The sequence below is a fragment of the Myxocyprinus asiaticus genome, chromosome 21 (assembly GCF_019703515.2).
Source record: "Myxocyprinus asiaticus isolate MX2 ecotype Aquarium Trade chromosome 21, UBuf_Myxa_2, whole genome shotgun sequence".
Taxonomy (NCBI): Eukaryota; Metazoa; Chordata; class Actinopteri; order Cypriniformes; family Catostomidae; genus Myxocyprinus; species Myxocyprinus asiaticus.
The window spans coordinates 7,877,300-7,897,639 of record NC_059364.1 but is presented as its reverse complement, the minus strand read 5'-3'; the positions used below and the strand labels follow the sequence as shown (position 1 = coordinate 7,897,639).

Genomic DNA, 20,340 nt, shown 5'->3' with positions numbered 1-20,340 from the left:
AGTAAGGTGTTCATTTAAATATTTGCATGGTAACAATTCAAGACAATTCACCTCATTTATGTTCATCTCAGCCACTCCTGTTCCATCTTTATCCAGCTGCTGAAAAGATCCTACAAGGAAGCACAAGACTATATCAGAATCAGAATGAACTTTATTGCCAAGTATGCTTACACATACAAGGAATTTGTCTTGGTGACAGGAGCTTCCAGTACACAATACATAAACAGCAACAAGACTTTTAAAAAAATAATTAAAATTGAATAAAAAATAGATAAATATTGAAATGAAAAAAGTATACATAGAATACACAATAGACAATATATATATATATATATATATATATATATATACACATACATACATACATATACACACACACACACATATACATGCATATACATACATACACTCACAGATACACATACGTAGTGCAAATCTAAATACAAATCGGTTATATACAGTGCAAGGGAATGTAATGGCAGAAGAGGTAGAATGTGTTGGATAATATAAAAAGACTAAACTGTGTATTGCACATTAATTATTGCTCAAAGGGGCAGTTTGAACTGTTCATGAGATGGATAGCCTTGGGGAAAAAAACTCTTCCTGTGCCTGACTGTTCTGGTGCTCTGAAGCGTCGGCCAGATGGCAACAGTTCAAAAAGGTAATGGGCAGGGTGAGTGGGGTCCAGAGTGATTTTCCAGCCTTTTTACTCACTCTGGAAGTGTATAGTTCTTGAAGGGGGGGCAGGGGGCAACCAATAATCCTCTCAGCAGTCCGAACTGTCCTTTGTAGTCTTCTGATGTCTGATTTCACAGCTGAACCAAACCAGACAGTTATTGAAATGCAGAGGACAGACTCAATGACCGCTGAGTAGAACTGTATCAGCAGCGCTGATGTGGCAGGTTGAACTTCCTCTACTGGCGAAGGAAGTACAACCTCTGCTGGGCCTTGTTTGCAATGGAGTCAATGTGGATCTCCCACTTCAGGTCCTGTGAGATGGTAGTGCCCAGGAACCTGAATGACTCCACTGCTGCCACAGTGTTGTTTAGAATGGTGAGGGGGACAGTGTTGGGGGGTTCCTCCTAAAGTCCACAATAATTTCCACCGTTTTGATCGTGTTCAGCTCAAGGTTGTTTTGGCTGCACCAGACAGCCAGCTGTTTAACCTCCCTTCTGTATGCAGACTTATCGTCATCTCGGATGAGGCCGATGACAGTGGTGTCATCTGCAAACTTCAGGAGCCTGACAGAGGAGGGGTCCTTGGCAATGCGGTCGTTGGTGTAGAGGGAGAAGAGTAGTGGGGAGAGCACACATCCCTGGGGGGCACCAGTGCTGATGTACAGGTGCTGGAAGTGAATTTCCCCTGTCTCACAAGCTGCTGCCTGTCTGTCAGAAAGCTGATAATCCACTGACAGATAGACGTGGGAACAGAGAGTTGGTGTAATTAAGTCCGGAGAATAGCTGGGATGATGGTGTTGAAAGCTGAACTTAAGTCCACAAAAAGGATCCTTGCATATGTCCCTGGTCTGTCCAGATGTTGCACGATATGATGCAATTCTATGTTGACAGCATCATCCACAGACCTGTTTGCTCAATAAGCAAATTGAAGGTGATCTAGAAAGGGTCCAGTGATGTCCTTCAGGTGGGCCAACACCAGTCTCTCAAATGACTTCATGACCACAGATGTCAGGGCGACAGGTCTGTAGTCATTAAGTCCTGTGATTTTTGGTTTCTTTGGGATGGAGATGATAGTGGAATGTTTGAAGCAGCATGGGATTTCACATTGCCCAGTGATCTTTTGAAGATCTGTGCGAAGATGGGGGCCAGCTGGTTAGCACAGGATCTAAGACATGCAGGTGAAACGCCATCTGGGCCCTGTGCTTTCCTTATCCTTATATGAAGATCATGCTAGTTTAAAGAGTTTCAGTATATTTTAAAAACATTAAAGGAATAGTTTACCCAAAAATGAAAATTATCTCATTATTCACCCTGATCCCATCCCAGATGTGTATGACTGTCTTTCTTCTGCAGAACACAAATTAAGATTTTTAGAAGAAGATAGAGCTCTTTCAGGTTCTTATAATGGAAGTACACGGGTGCCAGTACTTTGATGGTCCGAAAGTCATATTAAGGCAGCAAAAAAGTAATCCCAACGACTCCAGTCGATCAATGAATGTCTTCTGAAGCAAATTGATATGTTTGTGCAAAAAATAAATCGAGAATTAAAACATTATTAACTTTTAAAAAGCGCTTTTGGCCAGCAGCTGATGCGAAGCGTGACGTAAGTGCATCGGCGAGTTCACGTGAGAATTTGGAAGTGGCACTTATTTACAACTTGTTCGAGACAAGCAAAATCTGTGCAGCACCGATCACCGGTGATCACCACGAGCTGCACACCGGTTAATGTATCCGAGTGTGGTCCGACTTGCTCTGGTCATGTCTAGGGCTGCGTTCCACTTAAAATTTTTATCCCCTCCCCTCACAAACTTCTACTGTGTCTCGTTTCGAAGGCTGCGTCCTTTGAAGGCTGCAGTATACCGAGCGTCCTCCTTTAAAAAAGCCTCGTTTAAACGAGATGGCCTTCGTAGGACAAATGGAAACAGAACGTAACATGGTTGCTATGACAGCAAGCCACTTGCCTTTCTCTCCCCTTTTCTCCCCAATGTGGCATGCCCAATTCCCAATGCACTCTTAAGTCCTTGTGGTGGCGTAGTGACTCGCCTCAGTCCGGGTGGTGGAGGACGAATTTCAGTTGCCTCCGCGTGTGAGACCGTCAGTCCGCGCATCTAATCACGTGGCTTGTTGAGCACATTACCGTGGAGACATAGTGCGTGTGGAGGCTTCACGCTATTCTCCGCGGCATCCATGCACAACTCACCACGTGCCCCACCGAGAGCGAGAACCACATTATAGCGACCACGAGGAGGTTAACCCAACGTGACACTACCCACTCTAGCAACTGGGCCAATTGGTTGCTTGGGAAGCCTGACTAGTAAGAGTTTTCGAACTTGCGACTCCAGGTGTGGTAGTCAGCATCTTAACTTGCTGAGCTACCCAGGCCCCCCAGGAAGCCACTCTTTAAGCGGGCGTGAGCGCTTTGAGTAAGAAGGGAACAAAGTCCCTATGGAAGGGAATGTATGAAGTAAATTTTAGGAGAGTTATAATGATGTAGAGAGAAAAGAAAATAGATTTTACAGGTGTAATTTTAGTCTATAATACATTATTTTAATCATATATTACTATAATTATACATATTATATACTCTACACCCTTCTACTGAGGTACTTCAACTTGGGAATTAACATTACTTGCATTTGAACATCATATTTCAAGCAAATTGGCATCATTTTATTTAGACAAATGAAAAAATTTGGGTTGTGAGTGCCTACGAAGGATACACCTCATGCATCCTCTGAATTCCCGTGAAAGACGGTCACATTCGAAGGCTTCGTGTCCTACTCGCTTTTCTGAAATGAGACAGCCTTGATGACGGTTGTGGCAGACAAATGCGGCCTCTGGAGGATTCAGCCTTCGAAATGAGACACAGGCTGCCTTCCACTTCACTTTTAACATCCACTCACTTACTCCCTTAAGCACTTCTCCTTGTGGGAATCCTCGCCACGATTTTGGAAGTCTCTTCCACTTAATTAAGTGAGCGAGGGAAGTTTCTGTTGACAGACCCTCAACCCGTCGATTCTGACCGAGGGAACGAGTCTACTCTGATGTACGCTTCAGGCAGCTCCATATCCCACAATGCAACTCGATTGTGACATAACAGCATATCGTGATTCATCAACCCTAACCCTACACAACTCTAATTTATGATAAAAGAGAAGTTAGGTCAATTAAGCAGTTTAGAAAAGTTATATTGAGATTTAACAGCATAATACTTCTAGCTACCTTAAACTGTTTATCACACAGTTATAGCCTATGTGTTCATTGTTATGTTAACGTTTTCGTTTGTGTAAATCTTGATTAATCCTTTCTAACAATTCATACTAATGAAAAAATAAAAATAAATAAATAAACATACGAGATACAACATACGAGCCTCTGAAATCAATCTCCGGAAACATTGTTTTCTCAGGTGCAATCTAGGGGTAACCATCGACAACAAACTAAATTTCACAGACCACATCTCAAAGACCTCAAGATCATGTATATTTACACTCTACAATATCAGGAAGACCCTTCCTCTCTGAACATGCCACATAACTGCTTGTCCAGTCACTTGTCATAACTAGACTGGACTACTGTAACACTCTCATTGCAGGCCTCCCTGCATGTGCAATTAGACCCCTGCAAATGATCCAGAATGCAGCAGCATGTCTGGTCTTTAATGAACCAAAGAGAGCGCATGTTACACCACTCCTCATCTCTCTCCACTGGCTGCTGGTTGATGCACGTATCAAATTCAAGGCTCTGATGCTGGCATACAGAACAGTCACTGGGTCTGTTCCAGCATATCTAAAATAATTTATGCAGAGCTATGCGCCCACTAGAAGCCTGCGGTCGGCTAAGGAAAGTCGCCTTGTTGTACCAACACAACGAGGCACCAAAACACTTTCCCGGACTTTCAGCTTCATCGTACCACATTGGTGGAATGACCTTCCCAACTCCATCCCTGAAGCTGACTCACTCTCTGTCTTCAAAAAATTACTGAAAACACATCTTTTCCATGAGCACTTAACCAGTCATTTAAAAAAAAATTTTTTGTTTTTGTTGCACATTAATCTGTTTTGAATACTATTCTGATGCTAGTGAAACTTTATAATATGGCACTTTTCATACCACTGTCTCCTTAGGATGATTCGTTTATAACTTCCTCTTTTGTAAGTCGCTTTGGATAAAAGTGTCTGCCAAATGAATAAATGTAAATGTAAATGTCATTGGCTTAAACAACTGTGATGTTTTGTTCTCTTTTAAAATATATGATTTTTTATATCTAATATCATGTTTTTGTGTGTATAAATTAGCCTATATGTGAATATTCCCAACACTCTGACAGTGTGAACTCTGTATGGGATATGTGATTGTTATCTTATTTCTGAAATATGTAAAATACGTGTTTTTATTAAACAACAAATGGCGCAAAACAGCAGTTGTGGTAATGCACTGTTAAGTTGCGATCCGCCAATAAAACAGAAGCAACAGCATGAACGCGAATCCCGATATCTGCCTTTGATCTCGAAGGTGTCTGATCCACTATGAGAAGTGAGAGCTGTCTGACTTGACTTTCATTCCTCCCCTGACTGCACCTGCCTACTCTCGTCAGCTTTCAAGACGAGGCATTTGGTGTCTCAAACAAGCCCAAGAGAAGAACGAATGTCACGTGAGAATTCAGCCATTTCAAACCACATCAGAGCCCTGGATGGAAGCACCGATTTAAAGTTCAAAATGTTTTAATTTTCGACTTGTTTCTTACATTAACCTATCGATTCGCTTCAGAAGACATTCATTGATCGACTGGAGTTGCGGGGATTACTTTTATGCTGCCTAAATGTGACTTTTGGACCATCAAAGTGCTGGCACCCGTGTACTTCCATTATAAGGACCTGAAAGAGCTCTATCTTCAAAAAAATCTTCATTTGTGTTCTGCTGACGAAAGACAGCCATACACATCTGGTATGGCATCAGGGTAAGTGAATAATAAGATCATTTAAATTTGTGGGTGAACTTTTCCTTTAAAGGCGATGCAAGCGATCTCAGCCGCTTTTTTAACATCTGCGAGTCTCTCTCTCCAAAACTCCACCCTCATTTCAGCAAACCCAAACACACATTGTCTTATAAACTAAAACATACAATTACAGCACCTTGCACCATGTAATACAAATAGAAACACTTACTGAACATGGTCTCCAATTTGATCAAGCAACAGATGAAGTTATCAAAATCGATGACCTCGTTCTCAGCATATCTGGCTACAAGGATCTGGTTCAGTCTGTTGTTGAGCTTGAAACCTAAAGAGAAGGCAAGCAGGATTCATTTGGACAAGGGTCAGAAATTATGAGGGGCTTGTGGCAAAAATACCACCAAAAGTGAAAAAAATGCCCTTGAAAATTAAAATGTGGGGGCAATAAATGCCTTGTAATTAAATTTTCTGTTTTTTTTATTTACAACATTATATAGTTCTTAATATTCCATCTAAGCCTAGTTATACACATTAACACATAAAATATGATTTGATGTTGAGTTAATTTTATGGGTAGGCGGTAATATATTCTTAATTCTAATTATTCAGTTTGACAATTTATTTTTTTTAGAAAAGTCCCACATAAATGTAAAAAACAAATGCCCTTGAAAATTAAATCCACGGGGCAGTTTTGCCCCATTTTGAAAAACGTTTCTGACATTTCTGACACTGATATGGATACAGGATTTCACTTTATTCGCAAAATAGTTTGTTTCGGAGAAGGGTCCAAAATGAACACTCGTCAAGTGCCACATACTAGTAAAAATGGGCTTTTACTTCAGTTAGCCTGTAACTTTTCTAGGAATTGTAAAATAATGCATGGTTGAAATGGCAAATTATGGAAAAGGACAATATAAGAATCAAATCACAGAGATTAAAACCTTTATAAATCAAACTTATTTACATCAATCTTATTCATTCATCATCATATGCTTATATATGAAGCCAAACACATATTTTCTTTTACTGTCATAACTCCAGAACTTTACGAACATTCCTGGCATTAAGGCACCACAACAACAATATGAGGAACAAAATCACAATCTCAGTGTTTTTGAGATTGAGAGGTAGCATTTGACAGAGAGATACAGTGAGTGACACTAAGACTTGTTCAAATATACAGGAAAACAGCCAAAGAATTATTTTGTCATAGGAACAAATATATATATATATATATATATATATATATATATATATATATATATATATATATATACACATACACACACTGGCGGCCAAAAGCTTGGAATAATGTACAGATTTTGCTCTTATGGAAAGAAATTGGTACTTTTATTCACCAAGGTGGCATTCAACTGATCACAATGTATAGTCAGGACATTAATAAAATGAAAAATTACTATTACAATTTGATTTTTTTTTCAGAACTTCTTAAACTACTTCAAAGAGTTCTCATCAAAAAAAATCCTTCATGTGCATCAATGACAGATTTGCAGATCCTTGGTATTCTAGCTGTCAGTTTGTCCAGATACTCAGGTGACATTTCACCCCACGCTTCCTGTAGCACTTGCCATAGATGTGGCTGACTTCTCACACATCTTACAGTCTAGCTGATCCCACAAAAGGTCAATGAGGTTAAGATCCATAACACTCTTTTCCAATTATCTGTTGTCTAATGTCTGTTCTTTGCCCACTCTAACCTTTTCTTTTTGTTTTTCTGTTTCAAAAGTGGCTGTTTCTTTGCAGTTCTTCCCATAAGGCCTGCACCCCTGAGTCTTCTCTTTACTATTGTACATGAAACTGGTGTTGAGCGGGTAGAATTCAATGAAGCTGTCAGCTGAGGATATGCGAGGCATCTATTTCTCAAACTAGAGACTCTGATGTACTTATCCTCTTGTTTAGTTGTACATCTGGCCTTCCACATCTCTTTCTGTCCTTCAGAGCCCATTGACCTTTATCTTTGAAGATTCTTGTGTACACCTTTGTATGAAATCTTCAGTTTTTTAGCAATTTCAAGCATTGTATAGCCTTCATTCCTCAAAACAATGATTGACTGACAAGTTTCTAGAGAAAGCTGTTTCTTTTTTGCCATTTTTGTCCTAATATTGACCTTAAGACATGCCAGTCTATTGCATACTGTGGCAACTCAAAAACAAACCCAAAGACAATGTTAAGCTTCATTTAATGAACCAAATAGCTTTCAACTGTGTTTGATATAATGGCAAGTGATTTTCTAGTACCATATTTGCAATTTAGCATGATTACTCAAGGACAAGGTGTTGGAGTGATGGCTGCTGGAAATGGGGCCTGTCTAGATTTGATCAAAAATGACTTTTTTCGGGTGCCTGGGTAGCTCAGCAAGTAAAGACGCTGACTACCACACCTGGAGTTGCGAGTTCGAATCCAGGGTATGCTGAGTGACTCCAGCCAGGTCTCCTAAGCAACCAATTGGCCCGGTTGCTGGGGAGGGTAGAGTCACATGGGGTAACCTCCTCGTGGTCACAATAATGTGGTTCGCTCTTGGTGGGGTGCGTGGTGAGTTGTGCGTGGATGTTGTGGAGAATAGCGTGAAGCCTCCACACGCGTTATGTCTCCATGTTAACGCGCACAACAAGCCACGTGATAAGATGCAGATTGACGGTCTCAGAAGCGGAAGCAACTGAGATTTGTCTTCCGCCACCCAGATTGAGGTGAGTCACTACGGCACCACGAGGACTTAAGCGAGGACTGGGAGAAAACCCTCCCCCAAAAAATGACTTTTTTACAAATGATGGTGCTGTTTTTTACATCAGTAATGTCCTGACTATACTTTGTGATCAGTTGAATGCCACTTTGGTGAACTGAAATACCAATTTCCTTCCAAAACAGCAAAATCTGTACATTATTCCAAACTTTTGGCCACCAGCATATATATATATATATATATATATATATATATATATATATATATATATATATATATATATATAACTCAGCAAAAATAGAAACATCCTCTCACTTTCAACTGCTTTTATTTTCAGCAAATTTAACATGTGTAAATATTTGTATGAACATAAAAAGATTCAACAATTAAGACATAAACTGAACAAGTTTCACAGACATGTGACTAACAGAAATGGAATAATGTGTCCCTGAACAAAGGGGGGGTCAAAATCAAAAGTAACAGTCAGTATCTGGTGTGGCCACCAGCTGCATTAAGTACTGCAGTTCATCTCCTCCTCATGGACTGCACCAGATTTGCCAGTTCTTGCTGTGAGATGTTACCCCACTCTTCCACCAAGGCAATTGCAAGTTCCCAGACATTTCTGGGGGGAATGGCCCTAGCCCTCACCCTCTGATCCAACAGGTCCCAGACGTGCTCAATGGGATTGAGGTCCGGGCTCTTCGCTGGCCATGGCAGAACACTGACATTCCTGTCTTGCAGGAAATCATGCACAGAACGAGCAGTATGGCTGGTGGCATTGTCATGCTGGAGGGTCATGTCACGATGAGCCTGCAGGAAGGTTACCACATGAGGGAGCAGGATAACTTCCCTGTAATGCACAGCAATGAGATTGCCTGCAATGACAACAAGCTCAGTCCGATGATGCTGTGACACACCGCCCCAGACCATGACGGACCCTCCACCTCCAAATCGATCCCGCTCCAGAGTACAGGCCTCGGTGTAACGCTCATTCCTTCGAAGATAAATGCAAGTCCGACCATCACCCCTGGTGAGACAAAACCACGACTCGTCAGTGAAGAGCACTTTTTGCCAATCCTGTCTGGTCCAGCGAAGGTGGGTTTGTACCCATAGGTGATTTTGTTGCCGGTGATGTCTGGTAAGGACCTGCCTTACAACAGGCCTACAAGCCCTCAGTCCAGCCTCTCTCAGCCTATTGTGGACAGTCTGAGCACTGATGGAGGGATTGTGCATTCCTGGTGTAACTCGGGCAGTTGTTATTGCCATCCTGTTCCTGTCCCACAGGTGTGATATTCGGATGTACTGATCCTGTGCTGGTGTTGTTACATGTGGTCTGCCACTGCGAGGACAATCAGCTGTCCTTCCTGTCTCCCTGTAGCGCTGTCTTAGGCGTCTCACAGTAAGGACATTGCAATTTATTGCCCTGGCCACATCTGCAGTCCTCATGCTTCCATGCAGCATACTAAAGGCATGTTCACGCAGATGAGCAGGGACTCTGGGCATCTGTCTTTTGGTGTTTTTCACAGTCAGTAGAAAGGTCTCTTTAGTGTGAAACCTGTGACCTTAATTGCCTAACGTCTGTAAGCTGTTAGTGTCTTAACGACCATTCCACAGGTGCATGTTCATTAATTGTTTATGGTTCATTGAAGAAGCATGGAAAACATTGTTTAAACCCTTTACAATAAAGATCTGTAAAGTTATTTGTATTTGTACAAAATTATCTTTAAAATACAGTGTCCTGAAAAAGGGACGTTTCTTTTTTTGCTGAGTTTTATATATATATATATATATATATATATATATATATATATATATATATATTTAAGGAAATAATAGTTTCATGTCAGATAAAAAAAATATTGCCAGGAAATGTTCTCAATTCACCTGCCATTGTCAAGTTGTTGGACCCTGTTTGTGAGTGTGTGCCAATTACTGAAATGAATGCTTGCATTACCTGCTGATTCAACTGCAAGACGCATCTCATAAGAATTCATAGTGCCTGACATATCAATATCAAATTCTCTGAAGATCCCCTGAGTGGAAAAGTGCATAAATTATTATTGAACACTTCACAGAAACATCTATAAAATGTTAAGTGTGAAACTTCCAAAAACACAACAACTTACAGGCGCATTAAGATTATTAAGCAAAACGAAATGCCATTTTTTATATGATTTTGATTCGATGCAAAAAAAAAGAAGAAGCTAAATCTCCACTCACCAGCAACTTTCTGATTTTGTTCCACAGCATCTGAAACTCAACTAAGCCCAAACGTGCACTACCATCTTTCTGAATAACAGCCAAGTCAAGAGTAAAAACAGACACAGTTCAACTGATCACAACATGCTGCCGATAGACTGTAAACATGATTCTATTTCTTGTTTTTAACATACTAAATAAATACATTATTTTCTATGGTAAATTTCTGTGGAATTTTTGAAATAGTGATGGATACATCCAAGAGGTTGACCATAGTCCTACAGGACTCCATGCAGAAGCCATCTGTCTTGATGTCCTTGTCTGAAAGAACACAGTTAAAGAGATTGTTTACCCAAAAAAAATTCTCTCATAATTTACTCACCCTCATGCCATCCCAGATGTTTATTACTTTCTTCTGCAGAACACAAACAAAGATTTTTAGGAATGGCTGGTGAAAGTGTAGATTTATAGTTAAAAAGCACTTAAATATTTATCTGTTTCTCATCCACACCTATCATATCGCTTCTGAAGATATGGATTTAACCACTGGCGTCGTATAGATAACTTTTATGCTGCCTTTATATGCTTTTTGGACCTTCAAAGTTCTGGTCACCATTCACTTGCATTTTATGGACCTACAGAGCAGAAATATTCTTCTAAAAATCTTGATTTGTGTTCAGCAGAAGAAAGAAAGTCATGCACATTTGGGGTGGCATGAGGGTGAGTAAACGATGAGAGAACTTTCATATTTGGGTGAACTATCCCTTTAATTCAAATCTGATAAAGATGTTTTGATAAATGGGTTTATTTTGATTGAATTAAGTTAACCATACAGAGTTACTTTGAGAGGTATGAGTGGAGAAGTGTGTTACTTACGTTTGGACACTACTCGATTGAGAATGGTCCTGAGTTCCCGGACAGATATCTCCATATCCTAAAACAAAAGTTTTGATACAATCCTCTAATACTAGAGGACAATTTTATGCAGCCCTAAAATTTTAAAGTAGAAAAGGACACTTCGTCAAGACAAACTAAATGTTGGCTTGACAAAGCTTTGTCTAAATGTTAAAAAAGTTTAAGAGCCTTGAAGTTTGAAGGTTATACTCGGCTATGTGAGGTTTGGTGGATGTAGCTTAAAAGCTCTAAGAGTTGAGTGGTTTTTGAACAAAAGCAAAATAATCCCTCACCTCTCCAGCCAGCTGTGCAAACATGGACTTAAAAGAGTCATCTATGTCATCCTCTGTGATTTCATCCTAAAGGGAAACCAAAGGGGTTCACTTTGTTCAACAGTTTCATGCACATGGCTTCTGAATTTTGTCTGAGGTTTATACTTTGACACAATGTAGATGCAAAAACCCACCTCATCCTCCAAGTCTGCCAAAATCTCATCATCCAACTCCCTTGCAAGAGAAAAAAACAGATAACACATAAAGATAATTCAAGATGAAAATTCTGTCATCAATTCTGGCCATATGTATAAAGCCGCTTAAGGGTAAAATTTTAGTCTTAAGTGTGTCAAAATCCAAAGAATTACGTCATTTTACTATTATTCCTAGACTTAATAAGTGCGATTCATTAAGGTTCATAAGTGTTAAGACTTAGGTCTCAGCACCTAAATTGTTTAAGAGTGCTGGAGAGGTGTTCCACGGAGATAACACACTCTACAACAAAGGAACAATGTGTTGGACTTATGAAAGTGGAATTTGGGCAGATGTGTTTTGTAGTTGAGCGAAATGAAATCCATCAATATAATTTTTTAATTGCAGCACATTTTTTCATTTAATGAATACATTGAAACTCATTGTTTTGAATTAAGCATTTGAAAAATGTGGTGGGCTACATACCTAAACTTTCAGAGGGCTGCAACAACTAATTAATAAAATCTAAATATCACTTAAATTATAAAAATTCATGATGAAAAAATAATCAACAAAGAATTCTTTGAATATCTTTGCACTAGCACTGCAACCTCCGTCAGTGACACCACTTTCACAGTAGTGAAATTGTGTTTCTATGGGAAAAAAGACATTTAAAAATGGTACAGAACTGCATCTAAAAAGAGCCCAAACACAAACACTATATAAAACAATTAATAAGCTCATAGTTTTGTTGGGGTTTCAGGTGCAGATTCCTTCTGCAGTTTAATGTGCTTGAGAGATGTTTAACTCCAACTCATAACTTACATTTTACTGATTTATTCTTATTTGTAAATATTATGAACTTAAAGTCATGCAAGTTTCCATTCCCATTTTGTAAAACAACTGGTCCAAAACAGTAAGCGAGTCATTATTACTTAAAAAAAAAAAAAAAAAAATAGGCTTACTTCATGGAGTGTGTGCCAGTGCCGCTCAACCAAATGGTGTGCTATGATAAAATCAAATTTCCCCCAAAATGGAACCGTGTTTAACAGAAATCTTACATGTAGCTGTAATGGGATTACAATAGTTTGTTTTATTCTCATTTCATTGTGTGATTAAAATCGTCCATCTACATTAAAACTGTGGAGAAATTTTGTTTCGATAACACGAGAAGCATATGTGATTATATTGCAAGATTTTGCATTTTGATTTTTTGTTGCCATCAATTTATACATTGCTTGAGGACAAAATTCGTCAATATGTGGAATAATGTTTAAAATACAGGAAATTAAATGTGGCTTTCTCATTTGATTTATCAAATAATTAATCAACAGAAAATAACCTTTTATCAAAACATTGTTTTATAATGTGTTGATTTGAATCATGAATGAATGAATGGTGTCATACCAGCTGGGACATATTATCCTTGCAGGCTCACTATTGGCTTATTCATTGTTTGAGGGTGGCCATTTTGGGTCAACATCATTGTAGTCCTTATTTCACAACTCTTAAGTGTCACCTCGGTCAGCACTTAAGTTGTTCTTTAACAAAGCTAAAGACTATTCTTAAGAGCATTTCTGAGAAGCTTTACACATACAGCCCCAGATCTAACTCTACCACAACTACAATAACATGACTACATTGTTCACATGCAAACACAAACTCACTCTGTCTGTGACTGCTTCTCAGTGAAGACCCGTAGGACAAAATCAGCCTCCTTGCTGGGTTCATATGTGGATGGGACGATAATGTATTCCCCGGGTGGTAGGCGGAGACGGTTGCTAACCTCCCGCAGGTTGATGAAGGTCTCAGAGCGAGCACATGATGAATGTTTCAGGAAGAAGTTCTTTTTAAGGTGCACATTCTGACAGCCTGCGTACTGCACACAGGTGGAAATGTCAAATCTGTGTGGTATGCAACATTTTGTTTCTGTTATTCCTCTTTGAATATTCTATAGGATGAAACGCATTACCTTTAGTACCTTAAGTACAGCTTAAAATAAATTACAAATGCAGACAACATGATAACTAAGAGGCCGTTCACACAGAACACGTTCTTGTGTTCAAAATAGTTCGATGGAAAGTAATGGAATGGAACAGGTGTCTTGAGACATACAGTACTGTGCAAAAGTTTTAGGCACTTGTGAAAAACTTTCAGTGTTTTCATAAATCAATTAAAGTCATACAAAGTCTAGTAAACAGAAAAAGAGCTAAATCAACATTTGGTGTGAACACTTTTGCCTTCAAAACAGCACCAATTCTCCTACTTAAACCTGGATACAGTTTTTCTTGGTTGTTGGCAGATAGGATGTTCCATGCTTTTTGGAGAATTCGCCACAGTTCTTCTATCTATTTACTATTTTCTATTTTCTTCTTCTGTCTTATTTACTTCTGTCTCTTCGTGTAATCCCAGATTGACCCGATGTTCAGTGGGGGGGCTCTGTGGGGGCCATGCCATCTGTTGCAGGGCTCCCTGTTCTTCTATTCTATTCTATTCTATTCTATTTGCAAATGGAATGTTTGGGAGTGTAAAATGTATATTTCCTATTGACACACTAAAGTAGCAGATATAAATAACCATCTTAAGACAAATGTTTTTGTGAAACATCCTATGTAACTTTTGCACAGTACTGTATGTATCAAAGTTGACACTGTCTTAAAACCAACAATTAAAAACAGCGCAGATGGAATGCAATAACGCCTCCGGTGTGAATGGCCATTAACTGTCACTGTGAAAACCAAAAAATCACCTATAAATGGAAGTATATAATGTTGCAGGCAAACCTATTTGTGACAGTATTTGATATCAGTCCATACCTCTTCAGGAATCTGCAAAGGTGTAAGAAAGAAAAACAAAACAATCAATGTTGAGGTAGAACATAATGTAGATACAGTTTGATCTAAAATCATCACAATTTGATCAGTTCAATAAATGTTATGTAACTCTAATGCTGCATTCCACCAATATCCATCAATGCTCTTCTGAATCGAAGGCAAATGTTTTATCTTAACTATCTTTTTAATTGGGTAGAATTATTAATAATAATTATTCATAATTATCAAAATAAATAAATAATAATAACTGAGGAGAACATCGCACCAGTTTTCTACATCAGACCCTTCATGACACTGTATATCCAAGTAAGTGACAGTAAAAATGTATGGTCAACAGTTTATAAAATAAGCAAAAAATCTGAATCAGAATCATCATTGGCTTTCAAACTTTTTGGCAAAAATCTAACAAACAACATTTAAACATTTCTGGTCCCCAAACATGTCAAAGAATCCTAACAAAAAACAAAAAACTGGGGGCCTGGGTAGCTCAGTGAATATTAACGCTGACTACCACCCCTGGAGTCACAAGTTTGAATCCAGGGTGTGCTGAGTGACTCCAGCCAGGTCTCCTAAGCAACCAAATTGGCCCGGTTGCTAGGAAGGGTAGAGTCACATGGGGTAACCTCCTCGTGGTTGCGATTAGTGGTTCTCGCTCTCAATGGGGCGGGTGGTAAGTTGTGCGTGGATCACGGAGAGTAGCATGAGCCTCCACATGCTGTGAGTCTCTGCGGTGTCATGCACAACGAGCCACGTGATAAGATGTGCGGATTGACGGTCTCAGAAGCGGAGGCAACTGGGACTTGTCCTCCGCCACCCGGATTGAGGTGAGTAACTGCGCCACCACGAGGACCAACTAAGTAGTGGGAATTGGGCATGCCAATTTGGGAGAAAAGGGGATAAAAAAATTAAAAAAACCTACAAAAAACTGGCCAGTCTACATTGTAAAAATAACATTCCTTTGTTAAAACGCAGTGTTCACAGTGTACTTTTGTCAAACTTATTATTAAGTCAACATGTTAAGCATAACAAACATCCTGAACACACTGAAAAAAGCCAGAACTACTTCAACATCAACAAAACACAATTTTAGCCTGTTTGCTGTTCACCTCGTAGACTGCAAAGCCAATGGTGTGCATGTCCTGTCCATGGCGCCGGTACTGTCTACGGTCTTTCTGCATTAAAGCCACCAGGAAGCTGCAGGCCACCTCTTCATCCTCCGGGTCATCATCTTCCTCCAGCAGAGTGATCTTATACTGCGGATTGATCCAGAATGTGTCTACCAAACAGGACAGCAACACACATGCTCAACTATGCTGAGGTTCAAATACCATCAAATGATATCAATGGCAGTGAGATTTGTTTGCTTGTGTGATGCCAACTCTGCTAAATTGAGCTTTGAGGCCATATATGCTTGTGTACTCTCAGTGGTACACAATGGTTCTCTATATAACAAGCTAGACAAAACTTATAATATAATATTCTTCCATGTAGTCTTTATGGTGTAATATTATAAAGTATAGTGCAAAACGTAGCTCAAGATTATCAATTGTGTTGCGAGGGCCCTGTATTCGATCTCGTCATGGGCCCCAACTTTGCTTGGGACAACCCTGATTGTGTTATATTTATTTTGAGTGTAAATGTAATAATGGCATAAATGGAAAAGCATAACTGCAAATGTCTCTTTAGTTTCTTTGTTACGATGGTGTTTCAGTGCCAAGTTACAATTAAAAGAATATTTTGATTCCAAGAGTAAAGTCTTAACATAACAAGAATAAAGTCATAATGTTTTGTCGTAATATTACAGATTAAGAGATTAACAGTGCAATATTGTGTGAATATAATTATTCTCGTAAAAGGACTATTATGAGATTATTCTCATAACATTTTGACTTTATTCCCGTAATGTTATGATTTTGTTCTCGAAATCTTAGATTTTTTTTATTTATTTTAAAGTGGCACTAAAACATCTGCATACTTTATATACTAAGCTATAGCTTTGAATATATTACTCTTCCATGTATTTTTTTTATGGGATAAAATTATAAAAATATACCACCAATTAAGCTTAAACATAAATAAAATGTTAGTGTTCCTCTTTTCCTCACTGGGATGGTTCCGGCAGCCTCCGGCGGTGCTGCCTCTTCTCCAGGCACCGTGAAATTTGGTGGTGTTCCAGTGACTCAAGTCATCATCACTCAGAGCATCAGGTGTCAGATTACAGATCTCCAGCCTGGAGAACTGCTTTAAAAACTCACTAAAAGACATCCTGGTGGAGAAAGAAAGCCGTTTCTTGATGCTGCGAGAGTACAGAATGCTTTGTTGGTCTATAAATGCATTTCATTTTATTTCAGTCACTGATAAATCTCACCAGAACTCTCCATCCTCCATTTGTAAGTGAAAGTCGTCTTTCTCAGATGGATCTATCTCATCCCATTCAGGGGAGCTGGAGGGGGAACATACAGTGCTCTTCTTACTCAATGATTTGGACTGAAATGAGAAAGCCTGTGTGAGCTCTTACTCACTTATCGCTCCATGCCCCTGTCCATTCTACCTGACCCCAAGGGTTACGGATACGGATAAGCCTCTCCAAATGACCCCTAAATTCCAACTGTTAAAGAGAAGAGAGATCTTGCACAAGAAGGAATACAGAATCAAACCAAGGCATCTATAATCAACATACACTGAGGGCATTACCTGTTTGAGACCAGTCACTGAATAAGCATGACCCTTAACCAGCTTTTTAAACGTCACAGCTTCCATGTCAAATGCACTGGTGATCTGGTACAAAATCATAAATAATGGAGTTAATCTAAATCTAGAATGAGGCAAATAAATGTCTAGAGCAAACTATAGTATTATCTGTATTACTGCTATTACAGTAATACATCCACGTGTGCAATTGAAATGTACATGCACAAGTACTTAAAGGAATATTTCACCAAATAATGATTATTCTGTCAATATTTACTCACCCTCATGTTGTGCCAAACACTAATGACTTACTTTCTTCTGTGGAACACAAAGGAGATGTTAGGCTTAATGTCAGCCTCAGTCACCATTCACTTTCATTGTATTTAAAAAAAGATGCACTGAAAGTGAATGGTAACTGAGGCTATTATTCTGCCTAACATCTCCTTCTGTGTTCCTCGGAAGAAAAAAACAAATCATATAGGTTTGGAACAACATTAGAGGCTGAGTAAATGTTGACAGAACTATCATTTTTGGGTGAACTATCACTTTAAACTTATACTTTACCCAAAAATGAATTTTTTTTACACTCATGTTGCTTGGAAAAATCTGTCTGTTGATCACACAAAGCTATCAGATGACTTTAGACAATACAGTGCAATATAGTGCAAAGTCATATGGACTACATTTGTGGTGCTTGTTGTCCTTTTTGGAGCTTGATGGCCCCAGTCCCTTTCCACTTTCATTGTATGGAAAAGAAAACCTTGGACATTCTGTTAAATTTTAGTGACAATTTTCATTATTGGCTTAAGTATGACTATCAATGATTTTCTCACATCAATTGAGCAGCCCAGCAGGGAGCCTCTCTCCAAGGCTTTGCTAATGATTCGGTACAGGTCTCTGGGAGGCTTCTGGAGCTCATACATCTCTGAGACCCCACCAGTGAAATCCTCAAAACCCTCAGTGGTGGAACCTCCAGACAGAGCTTCATAGGAGCCATTTAGCCTGGCACAAAACATTAACAAACACATCTTTATCACTGTGATTCATGCTATACATTTAGCAATAAGTGTAAGTGGGGGAAATTGTGTCCTTAGACCATGAGGGATAACAATTGAGTTCTTAATACATTTAAATGTTATTGTAAATTAAAACTTATTTCTCGAGGCAACACTGGCAAAGAGAAAACTACCTTTCAAAGAAAATTATCAACAATTTTTCAACAATTGTTTCACTACATAATTGTTTCACTGCAAAATATTCAGAATATTAAAGAGACAGTTCACCCAAAAAATGAAAATTCTCTCATCATTTATCTCATTCATCTCATCTCTCATCAAAAAATCACCCTCATGCTATCCCAGCTGTGTATAACTGTCTTTCTTCTTCTGAACACAAAGATTTTCCGAAGAATATCTCAGCTCTGAAGGTCCATAAAATGCAAGTGAATGGTGGCCAGAATTTTGAAGCTCCAAAAAGCATATAAAGGCAGTATAAAAGTAGTCCATCTATTCCTGTGATTTAATCCATATCTTCTGAAGTGATATGATAGGTGTGAGTGAGAAACAGATCAATATTTTAATTCTCTTTTACTATAAATTCTCCTCCCTACACAGCAGGTGGCGATATGCTCGAAGAATGGAAATTGACAAAAACAAAAGAAGAAGAATGTGGAAATAAAAGTGAAAGTGGAGATTTATGGTAATAAAGAACTTAAATATTAATCTGTTTCTCACCAACAACTATCATATCACTTCTGAAGCTATGGATTTAACCACTGGCGTCATATGGGTCACTTTTATGCCACATTTATATGCTTTTTGGAGCTTCAAAGTTCTGGTCACCATTCACTTGGATTGAATGGACCTATAGAGCTGAGATATTCTTCTTAAAATCTTTGTTTGTGTTCAGCAGAAGAAAGAAAGTCATACACATCTGGATTGGCATGAAGGTGAGTAAATGATGAGATTTTTGGGTGATCTATCCCTTTAATACTTTTCATAAGGATTAAGTATGTATGCTAAATATGTAAATTCGGACATACTTAGCATAGGCTTTTTCAACCAAGGCGCTCCAGAACTCATTCCCCTCTGCTGAGTGGACAAACATGAGCTCTCCACCTTTGACCGGGAGCCGATCATCAATCACAACATCCACCCACTCACCAAACTGCCAGAACTGCACAACAGAAGAAGCACAACCATAATGAGCTGAGCATTGTGGATAGACAACTTGAAGAAAATGCTGCGAGGTACTGCAAAAACAAAGAACTATAAAGCTACAGTAGATACAGTCTTCAAAACTGTCATCTTAAAGGGATCGTTGGGTATACCCAAAAATGTATGTTCTGTCATTATTTTCTCACCCATATGTTGTTCCAAACCTGTATGACTTTCTTTCTTCCATATGGAACACAAAAGATGATGTTAGGCAGTATGTTAGCCTCAGTCACCTTTCACTTTCATTGTATGGCAAAAAAAATCAACATCCTGCTAAAAATCCCCTTTTGTGTTCTATGTAAGAAAGAGAGTCACATAAGTTTGGAACATGAGGGTGAGTAAATGATGACAGAAGTTTCATTTTTGGGTGAACTATCCCTTAAAATGCTCACAAACTTGTATAGAATATACTAAAATGAAATAGCACTTGTAATATGGCTACTTGCCAAATAAATTTATAAATGGACGAAATATTGATTTAACTTTATACTATTTTATTATGTGTGATAAAAGAGCCTGCAGAGTGATACAAGAGACATTAACTAGCACAACTATGAAGGAAATGGGTGCTGGGGACAATGGTCAATTGCAAAGTTCAGCGGTCCATAAACAAAAAAAACCGATTTGCCCCCAAATGATCAGAATAAAGTATTCCAGAGAGCCATCTAATAATTTCCATTAGCTCTAGAATATGCATAGTGTGTTTCAGA

The 20,340-nt window shown here is 38.8% G+C and overlaps 1 protein-coding gene across 1 annotated transcript in view; it reads right to left on the bottom strand.

Annotated features, from left to right (window-relative positions):
* Positions 1 to 20,340, bottom strand: part of LOC127412196 (calpain-1 catalytic subunit-like) — a 30,610-nt gene that overhangs the window by 476 nt on the left and 9,794 nt on the right. The window contains exons 5-21 of the mRNA XM_051648377.1: positions 19,456 to 19,589; positions 18,248 to 18,416; positions 17,418 to 17,501; positions 17,246 to 17,331; positions 17,092 to 17,166; positions 16,829 to 16,989; positions 15,830 to 15,999; positions 14,706 to 14,717; positions 13,557 to 13,768; positions 11,892 to 11,931; positions 11,719 to 11,784; positions 11,408 to 11,465; positions 10,788 to 10,852; positions 10,553 to 10,621; positions 10,287 to 10,365; positions 5,846 to 5,959; positions 52 to 110 (exon numbers count right to left, since the gene is read on the bottom strand). Coding sequence (XP_051504337.1) covers positions 52 to 110; positions 5,846 to 5,959; positions 10,287 to 10,365; positions 10,553 to 10,621; positions 10,788 to 10,852; positions 11,408 to 11,465; positions 11,719 to 11,784; positions 11,892 to 11,931; positions 13,557 to 13,768; positions 14,706 to 14,717; positions 15,830 to 15,999; positions 16,829 to 16,989; positions 17,092 to 17,166; positions 17,246 to 17,331; positions 17,418 to 17,501; positions 18,248 to 18,416; positions 19,456 to 19,589 — 1,653 coding nt within the window. The remainder of the gene's footprint in view (positions 1 to 51; positions 111 to 5,845; positions 5,960 to 10,286; positions 10,366 to 10,552; positions 10,622 to 10,787; positions 10,853 to 11,407; positions 11,466 to 11,718; positions 11,785 to 11,891; positions 11,932 to 13,556; positions 13,769 to 14,705; positions 14,718 to 15,829; positions 16,000 to 16,828; positions 16,990 to 17,091; positions 17,167 to 17,245; positions 17,332 to 17,417; positions 17,502 to 18,247; positions 18,417 to 19,455; positions 19,590 to 20,340) is intronic.